The sequence below is a fragment of the Trachemys scripta genome, chromosome 1 (assembly GCF_013100865.1).
Source record: "Trachemys scripta elegans isolate TJP31775 chromosome 1, CAS_Tse_1.0, whole genome shotgun sequence".
Taxonomy (NCBI): domain Eukaryota; kingdom Metazoa; phylum Chordata; order Testudines; family Emydidae; genus Trachemys; species Trachemys scripta.
Window position 1 is genome coordinate 343,702,271 of NC_048298.1, and position 9,529 is coordinate 343,711,799.

At 43.1% G+C, this 9,529-nt stretch overlaps 1 protein-coding gene across 1 annotated transcript; it reads left to right on the forward strand.

Moving 5' to 3' along the window:
- Positions 1-8,277: 8,277 nt before the first annotated feature.
- Positions 8,278-9,225, forward strand: LOC117873114 (olfactory receptor 52R1-like). The gene has a single exon (XM_034762155.1). The coding sequence runs from the start codon at positions 8,278-8,280 to the stop codon at positions 9,223-9,225; it is 948 nt and encodes a 315-aa protein (XP_034618046.1).
- The last annotated feature ends 304 nt before the right edge of the window (positions 9,226-9,529 follow it).

Consider the following 9,529-nt stretch of genomic DNA (forward strand, 5'->3'; position numbering starts at 1 on the left):
GCTCCTTAAGTCTCTCACTCTCCAGCATTTTCTGCAGCTTCCAATTATTTATGTGGCTCTTTCGTGCACCTTCTCCAATTTTTCAACATCCTTTTATAAATGTGAATCCCCGGTCTGGACAGTCAGTTTTCACTAATGCCATGTACGTATTTAATATCTTTCCCCTGCTCCAACTCACCAACCCCCTGTTTATACATCCGAGGATCACATCAGCCCTTTTGGCCAGAGCCTGAAACTGAGAGCTCCACAGTGACTCTTAAATCTTTTTCCAGGTCACTGTGTTCCATAATAAAGTGCCCTAGTCTGAGGGCCAGGTCTGCATTACCAGTTCTGAGAAGCTAACTTTGCATGTGACTGTATTAGAAGATTTTGTTTGCATGGGCACAGCTCACCAAATGCTCGCGACCACTTGGTATGCCTGCCTTGGCCTCCTCATTGTAACCACTACGCCAATCTTTGAGTCATCCACAATTTTATTTGCAGTGATTTTCTATTTGCTTCCAGATCATTGATTAAAATATTGAATAGCATCAGGCCTAGAACTGATCCCTGTGGATCCCCAAACACCTTAATTCACTGACAAATTGGCCATTGACATCTGCTTCCTGAGATCTGTCAGTTAGCCAGTTTTTAGTCTATTTAATGTGTGCTCCACTTGTTACCCGGGGTTCTTTCAACCCAAAGCTCTTGGTAACTTTTACTCTGTGCGAGGAGGTGTCAGGAAATAAATCGGGAGACACGACCGTCCGACTGATGGATGGCTGGCACAAATAGGACAAAACAAGAGTGCTTTCACTTAAAGCTAAACTTTACTAGTCTCAAGCATTTACACGCGTCCGCAACAAGATTAGTAAAACGCCCCCAACCCTTGATAATTTCCGACGCTGAGTGTGGCTCTCGAGTGGCACAGTGGCAGCCCATCTGCCGGTGGGGAACACAAGATGCATCCAGAGGGAGAGACCAGTCCCGAAGAGTCCCCAAACGATTCCTCCTTATTTATACATTAGTAATAGAATGACATGTCCCTTAAAAAAACCTTGTTAAATAAGGTTTCGGAGTAGCAGCCGTGTTAGTCTGTATCCGCAAAAAGAAGAACAGGAGTACTTGTGGCACCTTAGAGACTAACAGATTTATTAGAGCATAAGCTTTTGTGGACTACAGCCCACTTCTTCGGATGCACTTCTTGTTAACTAAGCAGTTTTAATGATCGAGCAAGAGGTTCCTTCTGATTATTGATTAACCAGGTGTGGGTTTTTCCAGAGCCTGCAACCTTGAGACCCCAATAGACATACCTGGGGCACATCCTGCTCTTTTCAAATGCATGTATCAGCAACTACAACAGAATTCTTATCAGGAAGGATGCGGGGTAAAGCTGCCCTTTCTGAGGCACCCAAACCTCCCCTCTTCTCCTGCCTTGGTCAAGCTGAGATTGCTGAATGGCCAATTTACAGCTTGCTGACTAGGTTGCTTTATAACAATAAGCCATAGTGGTTTTAGGCACTTTACTGGTTTGCCAAAGTCTCCCTGTGCAATTTCCCCTGCTTAAAGGCCACCTTGTGCACAAGGGGCCTTTTCACGATCGCTGTCACACCTTGTCTGGATGCACCTGAGTTGAGATCCAATGAAAGCTCAAGGTTCTCAGCCGAGACCAAGCAAATGATCTTCTTGTTGATGTCCCATACTTAGCACACCGGCACAGCAATTGACAAGTGATCGCCTTAGCCTACTTTCCCATTTGAGGGAGGGGCGACAAGTTCGAAATGTTCCTTTCCCGGGGGTACGAATGCCAGTGGCAGTAACCACTGACTCAGCTGTTGCCATTGCCAGATTTTGCGCCAGATCCAGCATGTCATTAGACTGGTAACAAAAACCACTTCTATTTGGCACCCCAAGTTTACTATGATGGGGTGTAGGGCCAAATTCAGGATGCCTGGGCCAGTGGGGGACCACCCCAATAACACTTCCCACCAGTGGTGTGACAGGTCTTGGCTAATTCTTGCAAATACCCCTTTAATTTCATTGGCATTATGATGCATGATAACCATGACTCTGTGCCCTTCCTGTTTTGTAGTATTGAGCTGGTTCTGTAAATCAGGGTGTAAAAGCAATGTTTGTAAAGCAGTTAGATCCATTCCAAGAGGCACGGGTGTTACAATAGAATACAAAGTATAAGACGTTTTTAACTGACTATATTTAAATTCAAAATTACATCCCCTAATTGCTATAATATGACAGAAACATTTATAACATAACTTCATTGGTTTGCCAATACCTCTATGTTAGTAGCATCCAGCACTCCAACTTCTAATCCAGTTCCACCCAAAGCAGTTCAATACATTTATTGGGAGCCTTTTCTTTAGGCTGCCCACCCCTCCTGGCTACCAGAGAAAATCCAATAATCTTCAGCAGTTCACATGGAGATAGTATTAGGGCAGCTCTACCTTCACTGGGCCTTTCTTTCCTTACATCCAATGTCCTACAACACCCAGGTGCATTCAGCTGGGCTTGCATGCTGGATGTTGACTAAGAAGTAATAATTAGCAAGTCTTATTCTTTTAGTAACCAATGTTTTTACATACCCTTTTTCCCTTGATAATTTCACTTTGTACTTTATATGTCCATCCTTTTATTCCCACCAACAGATACACCTTGTGTCACATGCATATTTTGCTTTTAAATGTGCCTTTCCCACCTAAGGTTATTTCCCTGTTAGAGACTGGCGTTCCTTGACCTTCACCCTTCTGCAACATTGTTTTCTGTAAATACAGTTAAAATGCTTGCTCATCCTGTTCTGCCTAATGCAGTATTTCCTTGTTTTGTAACACAATACACAACAATGCTGGCAACAAGACAAACAACACAAGACAAAATACAAAACACAAAACACAATCTTTGTCGCGACAGTAAAGCCATAGTATTCTGGGTTGCTCTTTAGCTGGTACCAGCTTTTCCTGATGTTCTGAAAGACAAAAAGAACATGCTTCTACCCCTTTTGGGGGGGCAGATTATTGCTTAAAATATCCATTTTTTTTACAAATATCCCTGCTGATTGCAGGCAAAACAGAGGAATTACCCCCATACTTTCCTGTGTTTTTGTTCTATAGGCAGGCCAGGTTTCAATGGCTCCTACCTTTTAAGGGTTATGGGGAAATTATCCCACTGTTCAGTTATGAAACTTATGAGGTGGTGGACCTCAGTTTTCCTTCTTATACAGCAGACCAAGTTTGTAATGTTTTTCCTGCTGTGCTAAGCTTTAAGTTTATTCACAAGTAATAGCTGAGAAGCATCATTACCATATGACCTTAAAGGTTTGTCCAAAAATCATACACACTATACATTGTTACAGGGGTACTTATTAACATTACATTTATCCCAATGTTTAATATTAACATCAAATATATTAAAAGCGTCAGATTTTTAGCACTGCATACACACACAAAAAGAATCTTTTTCCTACTTAGGGTTAACCTGTCCCTCTCTTATTTTTAGATTTGACTCCTTTTTCCACCTTCCTCTATCAGTAAGGTAATGTGCATTTTCACAGACGCTTTCTGGCTTGCGTTTGGATCCAAAGCCATCAGCAGCTGAGAGACCCTGACTTAAAAAGGACACAATCAACTTCTACCCAAATTTTGCTTTCTCCTGTTTCCAAAAGACACAGCGATCTGAAAAAGAAAACACAACCTATTGTGGCTCCCTTTAGAGTCCTAATAGGATTTTAGTTAAGTAGCATGCTTTGTTTGCATTTATTTTACCCCTTCTCCAATATACACTGCACATGTCCTGGGAAACATGCACATTCCTTTCATAGAAGTTAAACTATAAGATTATATTAGCCATAGCAATTTGTACATAAGGTGTAACTGTTTCTTTTTGTGCTTGGAGTTTTCATCAAAGTGACAGTCTGATTAATCAGAGCCACCTTAAGGCTCAGTGTTTCTAATGTTGCTTCTCTTTTGTGCACCTCACCCCTGCAGTTGCACCAGAGGTGCACTGTCTTTTCTTTTAATCTTTTATTCGTTTACTACAGCTCTGATCTGCTATTTTGTTACCACAAAAAAAAAAAAAAAAGGATCCAGAATTTCTCCCCATTCTCCTGGGTTTGACTCCCCTGCTGCAGCCAGGACTTTGGTCTTTACAAAGATATTGAACGTTATAAAGCAGTGGGGTACCTTAAGGGTTAAATGCTAAACACCAAAGCCAACAACACTAGTTACCTGCCTCTGGCAAAAAGTGTTTCTCAGTTTTGCAACTTCGAATGAAGCCAGATTCAGATGGCTTTTTAGTGGTGTTATTTAAAAACAAAACAAAACCCAATTTATCTTAAACCCACAAAACAGAGTTTTACAAGTCAGGAGTGTTGGCCTAGGTCCCAAACACTCCACACACTTACACAATATATCTATACACACACAGAAAGATACAAGCATACTCTTCTGCTTAACATCCATTACACTGCTTTAATTTTTACACAGCTGTACATAGATTACACTGGTGTACATTTGGGGTCAGTTAAGTTCCAACAGAAACCCCTTATGTCCTTTTAGCGAACTTGACTAAATTGTTCAGTCAAATGATTCAAAGCAGATTGTCTTTCTGCCTGGCTTATTTACAAACATTCCTTTGGAAAAGGGCCCGTTTTTCCTTCAGAATAGCTGCAAAGAAACCAAGAATTCTTTTTCTATAACACTTTTCTTTTGTTAACATTTTTACAAGGTTCAACTGCTTAATTCCCTCCAGCCTCTGCAGAGTTAACGTCTCATTCTCTTTCCTTAACTCACTTTTTATCTCCCAAAATGACACCTTCATCAACTCAGATTTCACCATTCCAAGTATTGTCCCAGCATCTGAATTCCCCATGCCTGTACTTACTCTTCTCCTTACTCCTGCCACTATGCCCCTCGGGGCTCCCAACCTGTTTTCCAATCTCTTTATCTGTCGCCTGCCTGCTTGTCTGGGCCTGATCCTGCTCTCCTCGCTGAACTGCCCCTTCCCATGGGCACAGGCTTTGTCCCACTAACCATTTAGCAAGGAGGGTGGGCTCCTCAACTAGCCCCCACCCCTCCTGGTCCCTTTTTTTTGTTCCCTTTCTCTCTTGTTGCTCTGGGGTGGTCATTCTGCCAGATAGGTAGTGACCCTGACTGACAGAAGGTACAGGTTCTTTGCTATTGTTTACTGTGTTAGACTCTTATGAGTTCAGATCTGTTACCTGCACAGGATAGGGCACCCAACTTTTCCTAGTTCCTAGGGCTCCAGGCAAAAAGCACCTAACTTTACCCCTCCATGAGTTCCAGGCTCTACTCCTCTGTGAGCTCTGGGCTCTACCCATCCCCTGCGGACTCAGAGCAAACACTCCATTCCCTGTGGACTCAGGGCTTAATTCTTTTTGCAGGTTTACAGAGTCTTTTCCCAGTGATAGACCCTTACACAGTAATATCCTACATAATCTCTATTTCTTAACCACCAAAACCAGACTGCACATGCTGCACACACAGTGCTCACCACTCCCAATAAGACAGATGAACTTTTCCTGATGGCCAGTCAGAATCAGGTCCATCTGGGGGACTCCAGTTTCTGCACAGTGTCACTGGCAAAGTATTAAGGTCTGGCAGCCCTGATCTTTGGGGCTGTGTCCTGGAGTTGGTTCTCTGTCTCTGGACATAATTTCTCCACTCGAGCAGGCAATCAGCCTGAGTTCTGAGTCCCAGTAATGGAATGTATCTGTGGATTAACTCGTGAACTGCGACATGGGAACTTGTAGGGAGCGACCTCACCCCGCCATCTTTTACCTCCTATTGCAATAGACAAACTACAAACTGTACCATCCGTCTCCTTCCTCTCTCCACTCCTCGCTGGGGCCCCCAAATTCTGTTACCTGGGGTTCTTTCAACCCAAAGCTCTTGGTAACTTTTACTCTGTGTGAGGAGGCGTCAGGAAATAAATCAGGGGAGACACGGCCGTCCGACCGATAGATGGCTGGCACAATCAGGACAACACAAGAGCGTTTTCACTTAAAGCTAAACTTTACTAGTCTCAAGCACTTACACACGTCTGCAACAAGATTAGTAAAACACCCCCAACCCTTGATAATTCCCAAAGCTGAGTGTGGCTCTCGAGTGGCACAGTGGCAGCCCATCTGTCGGTGGGGAACACAAGATGCATCCAGAGGGAGAGGCCAGTCCTGAAGAGTCCCCCACTATCTCAAGCTTTTCCCCCTTATTTATACATTAATAATACAATGACATGTCCCTTAAAAACCTTGTTAAGTGAGCAGTTTTAATGATTGAGGAAGAGGAATAGACATTCCTGAGGGTACATACATGCATTTGAAAAGAGCAGGATCAGCAACTTCAACACAATTCTTATCAGGAAGGACGGGGGTGTCAAGCTGCCCTTTTTGAGGCACCCAAAACCCCCCTCCCCTCCCGCCTTGGTCAAGCTGAGATTGCTGAATGGTCAATTTACAGCTTGCTGACTAGGTTGCTTTTTAACAATAGGCACTTTACTGGTTTGCCAAAGTCTCCCAGTACACACTGGTATTGTAGAGTGTTCATTATTTTCCTCTACAAAATCAAATGCCTGAGAGAAATCAAAGTCTATGGTGTCTGCACAGTTCCCTTGATAAGCCAAATGTGTACTATCATTAAGGGATACTTTCAGATTTATTTGACAAGACCAATTATCCAAACATCATGCTGTTGATGGGCATTAATTATATTCCAAACTTTTTTGAACTAATCGAATACCAGCTTTTCCATTATTTCCATACCTTGTCAAAGCTTTTTTCTCAACATTACCTTTCTTTTTTATAATTTACGTTTAACAGAGACCTGTCCTGCATTTGATTTTCTTTCTTTCTTTCTTTCTTTCTTTCTTTCTTTCTTTCTTTCTTTCTTTCTTTCTTTTTACTGCCTCTGCTGCCTGAATGTGGCCTTCTGGCTCACAATGAGATGTGTGATTGATTGGTCAGTTCATAACTCTGTTGTTCGAAAGTTGATGCTAATGGACTGGAAAGTATTTCATCTCCGAATGTGAGCTTCTTTCCAAATGCAGAACAAAACTATTTCTTGAACACCTCTATCTTTTTTCCAACATAAACAAGTTTCCTTTCTCCCTGTAGGAATCATCTTAAACATTTTCTAGGATTTCTTCCGTTCATAATATACTTAATAATCTCCTTCTTCTGATCCTTAGCTCCACCAAGCATCAATATTTCCATGATATTTTAGCATTCCTCATTAATTTTCATAACTTCCAATTTGTATTATTTCCTATCTATTTTCCCTTTTCCCCTTTCCCGCCCAATTTCTGCCCTCTATCTAATAAACTCTTCTTAAACAACTCCCAATTTTCATTCAATTTTTCTGTCTAAATTTTTCCTCCTAATCAATTCTGCTGATAATTTGCCTCAGTTTTCTGGAATTAGCCCTTTTGAAGCACAAAGTGTCTATAAATATTACCAGTAGGGAACTTTCTCTCTTTGTCCATTTCAGTGTATTAATTTCAATTCTTTATTATCCTCTCCTCTGTCATATCTCTCTTCTTTGACTCTTCCCTAAACAGTTCTTGACTTTTCAGCCTGTCCACAAAGGACAGGCTACGCCATTCTGTCTCAGAATCCCCTTGTATATCACCTGTTCCTTTATGGACACTGGGTGATGAAAACTGAATGTCTGTGCAGAGCAGGTTATTCTCCATCTCATTCCTTATGTATCCCAAGATTATCTTTGTTTTGGCCACTGTTGCAAATCAGGAGGTGTTTCCATGGAACTGCTCAAAATGACACTGTGATCTTTTCCCTGAGGTCTATCTAGTTGGGATGTTTCCCCCAGCACATGTCTTGGCAAAGGTTTGCTTTTTTTTCTCCACTCAGCTTTTGAGCCACTGGGTGAATGTGGAATTCCCTACAGCATGCACTTTCTAGCCTGGCTTTCATTGCATTAATCATGAATAACCAGTAGCCACACACTTTTTTTTCCTGCTGGTGCCTATAATGTTTCACACCTCACAACACATTATTGACACATGGAGCAGCATAAAATATGGAATTCATTTCTCTGAATAATGAAAATGTCATTTTTCTGTGTGTGAAGAGCAACTAAATTTCTTCGCCCATGTGAACAGCCTCCAGTAGTGCACGCAGTGTCTCATATTAACATTGTCTCTCCATCCAGGCATTTGTACTGTGATCATCACCCTTGATTGTGGGAACATACAGGCATTCAGTGAAACGTACGGTACATGTAGGAGACACCGTTCTGCTTTCTACTCTACTCCATGTCAGATTACAACAAAACCGACTTCACCAACCCATCCACCTTCATCCTGATGGGCATTCCTGGCCTGGAGGCAGCCCACATCTGGATCTCCATCCCCTTCTGCACCATGTATGCAATAGCCATCCTGGGGAACTTCACCATCCTGTTCATCGTGAAGATGGAGCTGAGCCTCCATGGGTCCATGTACTATTTACTCTGCATGCTGGCCATCACTGACCTGGTTGTGTCTACATCCATGCTGCCTAAAATGCTGGCAATCTTCTGGTTCAATTCTAGGGAGATCAATTTCAGTGCTTGTCTCACTCAGCTGTATGTCTTTCACTCCTTCTCAGCGATAGAGTCTGGGATCCTTGGGGCCATGGCTTTGGATCGCTATGTGGCCATCTGTGATCCCCTGAGACATTCCACCATCCTGACAAACCCCATGCTGGCTAAGATAGGCCTGGCTGTAGTGCTGCGTGGCGGCTTGCTTGCATTGCCCTTCCCCTTCCTGGTAAGGCAATGGCCATATTGCAGGACCAATGCGATCCCCCAGCCATACTGCGCCCACATGGCTGTGGTGAAGCTGGCTTGTGCCGACACCCGTGTCAGTAGTTACTATGGCCTCTTTGTGCTATTCTGTGTGGTGGGTCTGGATGTCATTTTTATTGTCGTGTCCTATATCCAGATCCTCAGGGCCATCTTCTGCCTCCCCACAAAGGATGCCCGTCTCAAGACTTTTGGGACGTGCATCTCCCACCTTTGCGCCATCTTAGTCTTTTACATCCCAGGTCTGTTCTTCTCTCTCACTTACCGGTTTCACCAGAATGTGCCCCTGCATTTCCATGTTCTCATTGCCAATGTGTACTACTTGATGCCCCCCACGCTAAACCCCATCATCTATGGTGTGAGGACCAAACAGATCCGGGGCAGGCTGCTCCGGCTCTTTACTCATAAAGGCACCTAAAGTTTTATCCTGATCTTCTGACTCTATGACCAAGTCTGTGAGCAGCTATCTGGTGACATGGTGCTGTGCCTTCTTCCCTGAATCACTTACTGGACAGTCAGAGAGACATCAAACCCTTTCCTGATCTTACTATGCATTGTCAACTTTGGAATCAGTCTGGGTACAGATCATTAACACATAGGGTTTCCACCTTTTAATTTTTTGTAACTGGACCCCTGAGGCTCCTGCACCCTCTCCTACTATTCCCTCAAGGCTCTGCCCCCTGCCCCACCTATTCGCCCAATGTTCTGCTCACTTAAGAACA

What these genes read in the sequence shown, in the direction of transcription:
- LOC117873114 (XM_034762155.1), top strand. Translation starts at nt 8,278, where the DNA reads ATGTCAGATTACAACAAAACCGACTTCACCAACCCATCCACCTTCATC.